Source organism: Aethina tumida, chromosome 2 (genome assembly GCF_024364675.1).
Source record: "Aethina tumida isolate Nest 87 chromosome 2, icAetTumi1.1, whole genome shotgun sequence".
In the NCBI taxonomy this organism is placed as follows: Eukaryota; Metazoa; Arthropoda; class Insecta; order Coleoptera; family Nitidulidae; genus Aethina; species Aethina tumida.
This window is the reverse complement of record NC_065436.1, coordinates 37,891,522-37,906,423: the sequence shown is the minus strand read 5'-3', so window position 1 is coordinate 37,906,423 and position 14,902 is coordinate 37,891,522. Positions and strand designations below refer to the sequence as shown.

At 29.7% G+C, this 14,902-nt stretch overlaps 2 protein-coding genes across 4 annotated transcripts in view; one reads left to right on the top strand and one right to left on the bottom strand.

Moving 5' to 3' along the window:
• The window catches only part of LOC109595189 (phosphatidylcholine:ceramide cholinephosphotransferase 2), a 33,041-nt gene that overhangs the window by 2,688 nt on the left and 15,451 nt on the right, over positions 1-14,902 (top strand). For all 3 annotated transcript variants that reach the window (XM_049963391.1, XM_020010494.2, XM_049963392.1), the window contains exon 2: positions 3,507-3,710. In XM_049963391.1, coding sequence (XP_049819348.1) covers positions 3,507-3,710 — 204 coding nt within the window. The remainder of the gene's footprint in view (positions 1-3,506; positions 3,711-14,902) is intronic.
• The window catches only part of LOC109595226 (uncharacterized), a 72,158-nt gene that overhangs the window by 47,943 nt on the left and 9,313 nt on the right, over positions 1-14,902 (bottom strand). The gene's annotated exons all lie outside the window — the stretch shown is intronic.

Sequence of the window (14,902 nt, the reverse complement as noted above, 5' to 3'; positions counted from 1 at the left end):
ACTAATCAAAATCGAAGCAAACACTGTTAAGAAAATATACGAAAACTCTAATTAAAGTATAAAATATCATAAAAAAGAAGACAGAAATTCCATTATTGTAATTACGAAACACACCTTACTTTTCAAATCGATAACGGGTTTAAGATTGCATGTATCTTTCTCCACCAAAAGACGATCGATTGGAACCGTCCATTCCTGTTGAATAATTAACACAAATCGATTTATATGAATATTTACTTTTATTTTTATATATTCAAAATGCTATAATATTGAAACATTTTTAGTTAGATAAAAGATTAAAAAAGTTTTAAATATTATTTTATTCAGATTTAAGAATTCTTTGAACATGAATGTTTGTAATACTAAAATTTATTTAAAAAATGTTTTGAAGCTCTGTGAGCAACAAACAATGGATAATCTGAAAAAAAACTAAATTTGAAAAAATTGAGGAGGAAAATTGAACATAGCCAAGGAGTAGAAACGGATTGTCGTGTGATTTCTCGTGACCGATCCCGTTTTCGTCCTCGAGGTGCGGCCGGGTAAAAAAACTGTGGGTGAAAGCATTTCCCTAATTAGACAAACGTTCCTTCGATTCGATCCATCGGACGTACAAAGGAAACGAAACGTGTGCCCTTGTCCATTCGATTTTAACCGCCTATGACCGATGAACTTTCAAATGATCATTTGTGCATTTAATTATTTACGTTGCTTGTTTATTCGAATCGATTTTTTTCCATCTAGACATTAATGGGCAAATATAATCACATTAAATGTTTATTTAATATTAATATGCAATTTACTTAATTTATTTGGAACCAATAAATTTTAGTAAATTGAAGCACAATTGAAAGGTTTTTTCTAGTAATAAATAATTATTAAAATTGTTGCAACATTCATTAATATATATATATATATATATATATATATATATATATATATATATATATATATATATATATATTCAATAAATTTAAATGGTTCTCATAAAATTACAATAATGTTTCTTTTATCAGAGGCTGACAGAAAAAGTCAATTAATGTGTCACATAATGTATTATTTTTATTTAGAATATTACAAAATTTTTCGACGTTTAAGCCACTTTTTATTGATGTATCGCGTGACCGAAACAATAATAAATTTATTACAAAATGAAATTATCTTGCTGCTGTTAAAGTCGGTCAGTCGATGGGCAACTGTAAAAATAACTTGTTGCTATTTGTTCTATTGAAAAATAAAAATATAATTTCAAAAAATTGTAAGTAACAAAACTTTTTTTAAAAAACATAACTTAAACTAGTTTTCCAATTTAATTTGAACAACATTTCATTTCTGGTTTTTCCGAAAAGTACTGGAAAATTCGTTTTTGGTATTAACCAAAGGCCTTAAGAAATCATTATTTGTACTCCCAAATTCTATAAAGGGTGTATAACGTTATTTATATTTAATTTTATTCATGTTAAAAAATGAATAACTTTATTATGTATGTTTTAATTTGAGAGTACTAATCATTGATCCTTATAACAGAGAACGGTCCTTGTTTAAGATGCCAAAAATAATCTTTTCAGCATTAAAATTTGTGTTAATACAGACATTTTAGTTCGTGGATAATTAGTTAAATTTAAAAAAAAAAAACTAATTAATAGGTCAAAAACTCCTGGACAAAAGTTTGGAAACTATATACTATAATTGTTTAAAATAGTAAATAAACAATAATTATAAAAAATAATATTGAAATAAACTTTCTGTATATTAAAATTGAAAATAATAATAATAATAATAATACACAGTGTATAATGCAGTTATAGTATTAAAAAAATATATTAGAGGTACACAAAGACCCAGTTTTTTACCAAGATATAAGTTTGGAAACCTCTTAAATTTAATTTATTTTAACCATCTACCAGTATTATTTACCTTCTCATTGCAGTGGCAAAACGAAAGCAAATCCCAATGGTCTTACGAAAACAAATAGTAGACTTTAGGAATGAGGGTATGTCGTACAATTGAATGTTTGAAATATTGGACATCAGTAAAGGAATCATATCCAAAATTGTGAATACATTTGATACTTGTGGATCTGTTGCGGATCGTACCAGAGCAGGCAGATTCCACAGTACGGATACAATTCTTGATCAGGGCATAAAACATATATCCTCGATTGACAGGCAAAGATATTCGTCAAGAATAACTGCAGGGTAACGTTCAAAATTTATCTGCCAAGACTGTGCAAAGAAAACGACGAAAAATGGGACTGTTTGGAACAAAACCCTCAAAGAAACCTCTTTTTACAAAGAAAAATAGAAAGAACAGGCTTAGTTTTGTAAGAGAGTACCTTTCGTAGTCCAATGAAAAGTGGGGATTGGTGTTATTTAGCGATGAATGATGTAAGTTAAATTTATTTGGAAATGATGGCAATAACTTTGTAAGGCGACCAGTAAGCAAATGGTTAAGTAAAAAATACTAATTATCTATTGTTAAATACTGAGGGAACAATGTTATAGTGTGGAGCTGTTTCAATCATTATGACCTTGGTCCGTTGATCCATATTATCGAAAAAATGAATCAATTTGTTTATGGGAATATAATTAAGGATCACATGCTACCTTCCGCAGAGGATAATATGCCACTATGACGGTTATTTCAACAGGACAACGATCCAATACTGGTTTAAACAAAGTACAGACTTTGCCATGGCTTCCATCATCACGAGATCTAAACCCTACAGAACATGATATTTAGATGGAAACAGACGGCAGCAGACAATAAAAAATACTACTAAAAATGCTTCAAATAGAATGGCAAAAAATTGCTTCAGAATTTACCAGAAAATTGGTTAACTCCATGAACAAAAGGTGTACATCACTCATACAAACTGATAATTACGCAGCAAATTATTAATACTTGTATATGTTTTTGGTTTATTATCCAAATATTGAATTATTGAGAAGGTTTTCAAATTTATGTCCCAATAAAAAAGTTTAATTTTGAATAAAATTCTATTTTACTCATATCTAAATAAACGTAAATAGAATTTATTGAAGTATTTTTATTAATCCCTTATACAGGAACAATAATTTTATTTAAATCTTTCATTGCTTATTAAGTATTCGAATAATAAAAAAGTCAATTTTAGAGTTTCTAAACTTTTGTCCAGAAGTATACGTATAAAATAATATAGTTATGTAGAATTTAAAAATCCAAAATTTTGTAATTATGTAATGAATTTTTGTTCAAAATAAATTAGAAATGTGGTATTTTTTGCATTCTTCATAAACTTCTAATAAATAAGTTAGATGATTTACCCTGTATTTTTCAAGGATTATATTATTATATTTATTTTAAATAATTCTTGAAATATTGAAAAGTATTTCTTTTATAATGTGATATTATAAAATTACAATAAAAATACAAACAATAAATCTTTGTCAACTAAATTTCTTTATATTTTACACATAACTTTGAACCAAAAAAGCCTATTAAAAACAATAAAAAAATATTTTTTTCAGTGGTTACGAGGGCGACGACGAATCGTGTGCGAGTTCCTGCAGCCAGCACCGCGTCCGCCCTTATATGAACACAATATCCACCGAACGTTGCGGTTTACCCTGGACGACCGATTCGTCCGAACGATTCGTCGCCTATCCGGTGCCGCAGATCAACTATAAATTCGTCGACGACCTCAAAATACGGAAGCGAAAGGATGTGGAACGGTGAGTACCACCAGTCCACCACCAGTCACAGAAATCAATTTGATACTCAAGCGCAATAATTTAACAATTGTTATCTCGATTTTTGTTCACAAAGTCCCGAAAGCGATGTATTATTAGAACATGTGGGTCAATATTTTCGTTATTAACGCAGTCACGCCAGAAATTCTGGCGTTTCTCTCTATAGATTATTAATTAGCACATTGTCTAGACAAAATACACATCTGTTTTTTTATTCTCTGATCTCTCCGCATAAATATTTATGAGACTCCGATCTATTTCTATTTGTGCTAATCGAATTACGTGACAGAGGCTATATAGACTATATAGTATTTCTGCAATGTCCAAAGGTGACAATTAGAACAAAAGGGTAATGAAATGGGTGATGGTAACTGAGTTACATTTTCCTTGACCCGAAGGGGAAAATCGAGCCGAGTTGAAATGGGTCAAGGTAAGCACAACCATAACACAATTTCCCATTTTCTTCTCGCTCAAATTACAACGATAATATCATTATTATTTTGATTGGTTTTAAAAACAATATTCATAAAATATTTATGTCATCGTAAAATAATTGATTGCAACATATAAAAATTATTTTTACCTTTACTATAAATTGTGAATAATTTACGAAATGTTAATTCTAATCAGACTAATCAATACAATATTTATATAGTATTTTTCGAAATAAAAAATGAGATTGGGGTTGTAAAATGGGGTCATAAAAGTGGTTATAATTAACTTCTAATTAATATAAAAACAACCCCAAAAATAAATACGCACGTGATTAAATTAGCGTTTCTCGTCCGGAAGATAAAATAAAAAATAACAAACCACAGATTTTGTGGGTGTAGGTGGATTCGATTCGATTGTGTCACAGCTATTTTTAAATTCGGTGCATGGCCTTTCTTAACGTCACTAAAAATCGATGGCGAGGGTAAAAGTTTTCATTCATTCCGAAATGCGACTACGTCACAGCATCCCACGAAGTCACAATTTATTTGTATAATTGATTGGTTATTATTTATTATGAAACAATATTTTGAACAAGTTGCAATAATTTTTCTAGGACCACATGGAAAGATATAAAATAATAATTACAAAAGCTAATTTCTTAAATATTATTAAAATGTAAAATACAAGTTTTAATTAGAATATTAGAAATTATTTTAATGGTATATTCTGTGAATAATTTTTAATTGAGGCATAAAATATACAATAATTAAAGAAATAATTTTTGAAAATTCAGTAGGCAAAAAATTAACAATAACAAATTAACATAAAAGAGACGACAAACAAGAAAAAAGTGATCGTTGACACATCATTTGTAATATATCTTTTTTGTGCACAACGAGATCGCATCTCGCCCACACACCGGAGTCCGGGACATGCGCTTCGTCCGCTCCGGTCTCCGGATCGACGCGACGGGCCTCAGTGCCACCGGCAGGGCGACACGCGTTCGAATCGCATACAGCGAACCACCACCAAAATTAATCAGTTACAGTTCAGTTCGACGAACGAATTATAATCGAACAGGTAACGAATCGATCACTGGTCGCAATAATTAAATTTGTTTGTTAGTTTGTTTTGTTTTTGTCAGTCAAATCGGACTAGGGGGGGAATGTCGATATTTGGACAACGGGGAAAACGTGTCACGAATCGAATAGGTTCTGGATTTTCCTAAGGAGAATCAAGGATATATGTGACGTCATCGGGTTGTTAGTGACGTGATCTTGTCATATCGTCATTCATTTGCTACGTTTATGTTATTGTAATATTAGAAATCACTTCTAATACTAATATTTATAATCCTTATTTGTTCTCAATTGTCTTATTGCTTGCCCGGCGCATCCGCCAAAAGTCTTAAAATTAAGCTGCTACGTAAATCGGTTACATCCATCATTTACCATTAACCTAATTTCCAATTACCCTAAAATACCGTTTAAGTATAAGTGTATAGTTTGTAATAAAGTATTCAATTCACAAAAGATGTGAAGTTTGATAGTACTTCTAATTTATCAATTATCAAAATAATTTTAATAACTATAAATCTTGAATTTAATATTTTAAAATATACTAAATATACATACATTTTTATATAATTTAGTTTCTTTTTTAGAATTATACAAAAAAATATTTTCTTATATTAAACCTTCCGTTATACTATACTTATTGTTTTTATTAAATTCTTTAATTTAATTAAAGAAATATTATAATTAATAATATTATTAATATCTTTTTTCATGAAAACAGTATTTTGGTGACAAAATAAAATAAATAATTTCCTTTTAAATTTTAAAACTATATAAAATATAGAAAAGAATATACAATGGTGAAAAAAGCACTGAATATTTATTTACTTGTTACAAATGTTACTTGATGTTTCCTTAATCTGTTGCAAATTTGGACAAACCTGATTTAACATACTGTAAGGTCGGTCCATTAATCACACATTTTTACTTTTTGTTTTTAATAAAAAATCAATTTGATCTGGAAAAAAGTATTTTTTTGATTAAAATTCATGAAAAGTTAACAATAACTCAAATATTTAAATATTTTGTAATGTTACCTTTGGCTTCTATCACTGCTTGGCATCTTTTAGGCATAGAATTTTCCAGTCCTCAGAAATTTGTTGCCACTGCTCTTGTGTGGTTTGAAGAAGTTGTTTGCTTTTGATCTTTTTTGTTCGGATGCAATGGTGTAGTACTTATCCAAAGATAGGACTTAAATATTTCATTAAAAACTCTTTTTAGACGTGTGTTTGAGATAGTTGGCTCGTTAAAATATCCAACTAAGCAGCACCTCTTTCTTGCCGAATGGAAACGGGGTGTTTCCCAGCATGTTCCTGCATTGAAAACGATCCATTTTACCCCCCACTTGAATCAAGGGACCAACTTTAGAACTAAAAAAGCAATCTCAAACCATAATAATTCCGCCACTATGTTTAACCGTAAGAATTTGATATTTAAAATGGTATCGTTGCCCTACTGGCCATCTCACAAGTGTTCTACCATCCGACCCAAACAAATTACATTTATTTCCGTCATTCCAAAGGACAATTTTATATTTTTCCTGAGTCCATAATAAGTGGGATTTGGCAAATGACTGACGAGACGCTCTGTCTTTCTTTGATAGCACTGGTTTTCTAGCTGCAACTGGGCCATGTATTTCCACATCAATAATAATAAAAATTTTCTCAATGATTTGTCTTGATGTTTTAAGGTGATCTTTGAGGCCATCCTGGCTTGCGTCGATTTTCAACACTACCTTGAGTGCACAGCTCTGAACACTGCTCAGAATCATCAATTCGTTGTTGTTTTTGGTCGATTGTGAGCTCGCGTGGCGCCCACTTTGAACGGAGCTTTCGCATACTCAAATATTCATCCATGATATGTCCAACACGTTCCTTTGATATCGTTAGGGTCTGAGCTATCTCAATCAACTTCACACTACGGTTATACGAAATTATTTTGTGGACTTTTTTGATGTTTTTGTCGGTGCTCTCAACGGTTAATTTTAATGTTTATCAAGCCAAGCCTTGGCTTCAATAGTATTTTCGCCAAAAAGCAATGTTTTATTAACACACGAAATTACTTTTTATCCAAGTTGCTTCATTGAAAATGCTATAACTCACAAACTAATAGTACGACAGCTGTCAATTTTTTATACGTGTCTTTTGAGGGTTAGAGCTAACTGAAAATCATATGGATTTAAGACTAGTAGTGCCATTTATGTGTCAGCCTACGAACTTTTCAGCCCATCTGTTTTATTTGACATCAATGTTGAAATTTGTATAATTTAATAAATATTTTTCTATAATTCAGTTTCTTTCAAATTTAAAAATTATACAGTGTATAGAAAAACTTACTTTTAAATTTGTATTACAAGTTTTTATACTAAAAATATATTTTATTTAACAGATTAAATTATGTTTTACTGACAATTTCTTATTTATACAGAAATATTTTTCTAAAATTAAATAAAAAAAAAATACAAATTTTTTTTAATAAAATTAAAAATTTATTTTATAAAAAATATATTTTATTGGCAATAATCTTGAAAATCAACATTTTAATTATTTATCTATGATTTTAAGTAAATTACAAAAATAAATTAATATAATTACTCTTTAACTTCCACCAAACTGTTTCCAATATTTAATCAGTTTAATAATAGTCCTTATATTACTTTCTTTTTAGAATGACTATAATATAAATAATATTAATAAAACCCTGGTCAGTTTTATTAGTCCCTTTAGAATTCATTGTCAGTAATCTCGAATTGAGTCTCTAATATTGACGAAAACAATTTTCTTTCAGACGGTGATAAATATTTTTTCGCTTTATTAAATAGTCGGGTCGAAATGAACGGGCGACAGTTTGGCGTCTTTACAGTTACCATGCGAACTAAATTCGTGTGCGTATGAGTGTGGATGTAATTTACGCAAGTGGTAATTAGTAATATTAACCCGATCGAACCATTAAAAATTTTTTAGACTGTCGATTATTAAGAAAGTGTATTTATATAAGGGAAAATTCTATAAACTTATTGTTTTATACACAAATCGATTATTAATTTTAATTTAATTTTCACTGTTTAAATCTAACCTTTAAATATAAGAGAATCAAAATATTTAATTAAAATTTTCCAAAAGCATTGATTAGGTTGTTGAGGAAAAGGTGTTTTCCTGGGAGTAATTTCCATGGAACAAAACGGCGATAATTCGAAAGGGCGTTTACAAAAAACAACGTGTAAATGTCAGAAGGTTAAACCCGGTTTTTGCTTTGGAACGAGACTCTTTGGCATTTGCGCATTGAATTAAAATGATAACTAGCCTCTGTTTTCACACTGACATGATTTTTTTCTTTTTTACTTTCGCGTTCCTTACGCACTTTCCGACTAGCAAATAATTTAGATCCGAGTTCATAAATTCGAAACTTTATGGCTTGCTAATTAAAAATTACACGAAAGGTTTCGATTAATTATTAAACAACGGCAAACTGTGGGAAAATTATCAAGCTGTTGCAAAAAATTTCTACAGATGTGACATTCTGATATTTATTATTAAAACAAGATTTTCCCAAACTGAAAAGAAAATGTTAATTAAATTCGTTTCCAAAAACTTGTTGGGAAAGCGCCAAAGAATAAACTATTTATATTTATTATTCATTATATTCTAGAATCCAGAAAATAGAAAACGACCCAGCAAACCATAAATCTATTAAGTTTATTTTGGGGTTGGACTTGGGGTCCATTAAAATCGTATTAATGGTATTCGAAAAAAATGTGAATGTCGAGATTAAATCACGAAAATTATAGAGTTGAATGACCGGACGAAGAAGACTAATTTATCAACCCTTGATTTTCATAAGGGTTATAAATACAGCCCGTATAATAAAAACACCCACATCGATTTTTCGTTTTGGAGGGACAATTAAACAGCATGTCCATGTCTTTCGATTAAAATCTCTTTTAGTCTTATTTTAATCTACATGATTTTTTTAACTGTTAGTACCACAATTGATCTGATTTATTGAAAATTTACATTTTCTATTAATAATTAACACAATTTGAAACATTGTAATTTTATATCAACAGGGAATTCTATCATAAATAGGTCAAACATTTTGGCTTCTTTCCTAACATCAAGATAATCCTCCAAATACTTAATACGATAGGATTACACATAATATACAAAGTTAAATTTGGAGATTATAATTCGATTAAATCGTTTAAATATCGCTTTAAAGGTTTCTAATTATGATAACGTGCTCGTACATTCAAAATCGATTAATTGTGTGATTAAATATGATATTTACGTTGGTTAAAATTAAATTTAGATTTACTGTTTATTTTTATATAAATAGAATTTTATTACTATCATTTGAGGTAGGAAAGTCAACAATTTTGTTATTTCCTTTGTCTCTTACAAAGTTAGAATTAACGATTTTGTTTTTTAGATAATAAATATATCCAGATAACCCCACGATTTTATTTATTAATATTCACATTTAGGCAAGCAACGAAATTGTTTTTTTACATATTAATGACTAATACTACGACTTGTAAAATATTGTTACATATACATCAATAAATAACAATGATTCATTGTTGTTTATCTCAACGCATCAAATATTATTCGCACTGGAATATTTAATATTAATATAATTTTTACAATCCCACATAATTTTTAATATGTCTTTAATTTCATCATTTCGAAATACAAGTACTTACTTGAAAACATCTGTTATTTTGTAGCATTTAAACGGAATGTTTATTAGTATGTTAATTGGAACTTTTGTAAATGGCTTAAAGATAAAACCTTAAACGGCCATAAAGAAATACGTAAAGATTTCAATTGTTGATACTAGAAAATATTCCGTTCGAATTTGTTCAAACGGTTAGCGCAAATTGCTATTGGTTGGCCTCGTTATTTTTATTCAAGGTGATTTTTTATGTTTTAAACAATATTTAAAGAACATGTTCTCATTCGCAGCAAAATGGGCAATCAAAAAAATTAATGAATTTGTCGCATATTTGTCGTGTGACTTAAACTCATGGAGGAGCGTGATCTGTTATCTCACAAAATAAACTTCATTTTGACGGTTACATCCCGTTCGAAAATAATAAGGAAAATTTAGAGGGCAATTTACAAGTCAGTAAATCTTATCTGTTTGGATTTTTTTTCGCAAGGACCCGCAATTGAATTACGACAACGGACATTAACATAATTTAATTTTAATCGAGTACGTTTACCTTCGTCTCGACCGCATCGCTGTTTTACATGCACAACTCGTAACCACTTTGTTACGTTGCTTCCTTATTTAACTTAAGTTGACATGACACGATAAATGGTTTGTTGAAAACAGCGATTTTTTTTATTTTTCAAATGCATACCATACACACATGCAACACAGACTAGAATCGCAGGAACAATCCTTGAAAATCCTTTGGCCGCAGTTCAAAATACGAAAATGACCAACTGGGTCAGTTTCGGTGTACGTCCGATTTGACTGCATTAGGCTGCATAAATTTACAATCGTCTAACTGTATATTTTCGTCGCGTGTCTCTTGTATAATAATTTCTGTGCAGTACAGTAAAAGACTGCCCGAATGGCACCAGTATTAACGCATTAATAATTTGACGTGTGTGTGTGTGCGTGTCGCACAGCTGGAAGATATGAAACTGCAGCTGATTGTCGTCGAAACCGGAGAAAAGTGGCGTAGAGCTTTGTTAAGGTAAGAGTACACAATTTAAACAACTTTTTGTCACCTAACACTTAGTTTTAATTCAAATTATATACACATACTTGCATTGAATTGAAAATCTAAAACACTTGTAGTAAAATAATTATTATATATTTTTTTATAAAAATATACCAGGTGTAAAACGTAGACGGCTTTATCTCGGAATAGATATAGAAAAACAATATTATTAGTAATAGAAGCTATGTAAAAGGTGCAATATTTTTTATATTAAAAATAATTCTGTTAATGACAAATCAAAAAACTATACCTTCAGCTGGTAAAAAGTAGACTTGTTTCAAAATGTCACTAATCTCTACAAAATCGACAATAATGTTTAGTTTTACAGAATACACCAGATTGTAACGTTATTTTAATCCGATGAAAGAAAAATTAATATTGCTCGATTGTTACGCGTGTTTCACAACAATTTTCAAGATTTGGTAATGTGAAAGGAAAAAATAAAACTCGACGACCAAGAAAAACAAATAGGTTTCAGAATAAACCAATTTATCCTACTCCAAAAAAGAACCTTTCCTGAGTTTCATCAAAATAAAAGGTCTACGTGAAACCCAACTTGGAACTAATGTTTCTTTAAGAACCGTAAAAGATAGATTGCTACAGGGGGTCTTCATGCGAGAAGGTCAGACAAAAAAACCACTGCTATCAGAGAAGAACAGACTAGCCAGAGTTGAGTTTATCAGGTCCCTTTTACACTGGACTTTAAATGATTGGAAACGAGCGACCTGGAGTGATGAAATCAAGTTTTATTTGGTTAGTAGTGATGGGATTTCATATGTAAGGCGACCTTTTCGTGAAAAGTTTAACCCAAAGTTTACCACTCTCTCTGTGAAACACGGCGACAGGTCGGTAGTGGTATGAGACTGCTTTTCGAGATTTGGAATGGGTCCCGTTCTTTGAATAGAGGGTATCATGAAGCGTTTTATGTATAAAAAAATATTGAAGACCAATATGGTGCAGTATTCAGATAAAAATATGCCACAAAACTTTATTTTTAACAAGATAATGACCCTAAGTACACTTTCTAAATATTTAAAGTAATGGCTTTTAAGGAAAGAAATGTTATGAATTTGCCATGGCAATTTCCCGATCTAAACTCTATTAAATCTTATGGGAGATAGTGAGGAATAAAATAAGACACAAAGAGTATAGTAATCAGCAAGATTTATACACGGTTCTGCAAAAGTCCTAGCAAAATATGGATCCAAATATTATTGACCATCTGTTACTAATTACAAATTATTTGTAGTAATAAATAAATTAAATAGCATAAGTTGGTCTACTTTTTACCAGCCTAAAACAAATAATCATCATCAGTAAAATTAAACTCTTTATTTTTTTTATTGGTTAAATATGTAATGTCTAAATTTATAAAAGGAAGTTAATTTTCAATATTCAATATACATTTTATTAAACATAATCACCTAGACAAACATTATTTGAATTTTAAAAAGTTGCTCCACTTTTTGCTAATACTATATATAGAGAGAGACAGAATAACATTCTCATCCGTCTTGATAAAAGTGTACGTTTAAAAAAATTCAAGACTCAAAATGTTACTGTTCAAAAGTAGAGCAACTATAAAATTAAATAAAATTTTTCACTGAGCTTTTCAATATCGATTATATTTTGATTTTGAATTTTGAGTTTATTCAAATAACCAGCGGACCCATGCCAAACCCAGAAAAACATTTCCAAACCATAATGCGTCCTCCACCATGCTTCACAGTAAGTCTAATGTAGTTGAGATTATACTTTTCATTAATTGGTCTTCTTCATGAAATGCCATCAAATTAAAATAGTTGAAACCGGCTTTCAAAGGAAAACGTATAAACATATAAACCGAATTCGACGACGCGTATTTTTTCCTTGAAAGTTGATCAGAAAAAAAGATGATCTTGAAAATTACAGCCCGATTCGATGAAATCCGACAACTGGAGAATTTTTTTAAATTTGAAAAAAGTCAATTTTTTAGTCATTTTCAAAATTTTGTATCTCAGTTATCTTTTATATAACTACATCCTCCTCTGTGATTTTTAGGGCTTGTTGGGAACATAATAGACTCAGAGCCATCTAAAAATGGCGAGTTTCGATTGGCTTTGGATGTCCGTATAATAAAGAAATCGAGACAATTAAGGAAAAAATGGGCAGGTGTCAACAGAATACACCTCCACAAAAAATATCAGCAGCAAATATACTTTTGAAGTTGTAGATTTAAGAGCAATTTGAAAAAAGTAAAATTTTGCTAATGCTGAAAGTCGGAAATGAGTTAACGCCAATATAAATTTTTGTTTTGAAATTAGAGGGTAACTCTACTATAACACAATAAAATTGATAAATTTAATATCATACATTTTACAAAAAGTTTGTGGCCGTTTTATTTATTTACTCCTAAACATATTAAAAGTTTTTTTCAAAATATTAACAAGAATAGTAGACATTTATGAGTGATATTTGGCATGTGATGTGATACATATAATGTAAATGTCATTCGTGGCACACTACTATCAGTACAAATAGAAAAATGAGCCTTATATTTACATTTTTGATAAAATCATTGTTAATATTTATTTTATATATAGTGAATGCTTATATCAAACGAAAAGTTTTTTAATATTCCATAACAAAGTTACTGTTGTTTTTAGATGCAAAAAATGAAACGTAAACAGCGAACCCCCTGTATAAAATTTTGGAATATTGATAATGACTCTTTATAGGATGATCCTTGGTTAACGTTATACACATTTTAGTAAAGTCAATAATTTACCAAATTTTTTGGAAAAAAATTAATAAGTTAAAAATTATCGACTTTAGGTATAAAACATGGTGTACGTATTTTGTTTGCAGTGATATGTAAAATACAAAAATCTAAAACTTTCCATTGAAAAAACAAAGTTGACGTCACTTCCGGCAAAGCCGGAAATGAAATTTTGTTCAAAATAAATTTCAAATCAACCTTTTTCCGTTCTACATAAACTTGTAACGAAGTATGAAATTTTGCAAATTTACAGTCAATTAATATTTTTTCTATATCTATTTGATTAGTCCTCTCTGAGATAAGACCGACAACCACTTTAATACGGCCACCCAGTAGAGTAAAAAATAAATTTTCATTTTTTTTTTTCAAATTTCTATTTATTAATAAAACAAAGAAATTTTCAAATAAAATTGAATCAAAAACAGTTTTATTAGTTGAGTGTTGATTAGGATTGTACTTAAAATAGCATTTCCTTTTTTATTTATCATTTAAACAAAGAACGTGAACAATAAACATTCTTTGGATTATGTGACCTGCTTTAATTTGTCTTTTGTATCGTCAAAACAAATATAGCCACAGATTAATTAAATTAAAAGCAGTTAAAATTCAAATTAATTAAAAATTCGCCAATCACGTTAAAATTGTTAATTACAACAAGTTTAACGTGAATATTTTAAACAACATTCTCTTAAACATCGAACGGAACGGTGCCGACGAACTTAAAACAAAGGACGAATCAATAATATAAATGATTTTTGGCGCGTAATTTGCGTTCACGTGCGAAAAGGTCGCGACACAAATTGTCAAGAATCAGTGTCAATTTCTCGTACGAGGAAAAAAGTCAATACAAGTTCAAGATCTCGTCCAGAAACTGCGCAACAACAATTACAACATACTGATCGTCTATAAATAGTGTAGTATAAAATTTGAGGTGTTCGCATTCGAAAAATAAATTCGGTTTGCGATTCGAAACCATTGTTTATCAAGCCGCGAATTTTCCACTGTTTCAGTTCGACATAAATACTTTCGCGCTGTCGATTTCAATTAATGCGATTCACGTTTAATTTCTGAACGTAAATTGAAACGGGCGTAAATCAAAATGAATGGAAATTGTAAAAGTCAAAATATTTAAATTTGGGAATCGGATTTTATTATTTTTACATCTAAATAA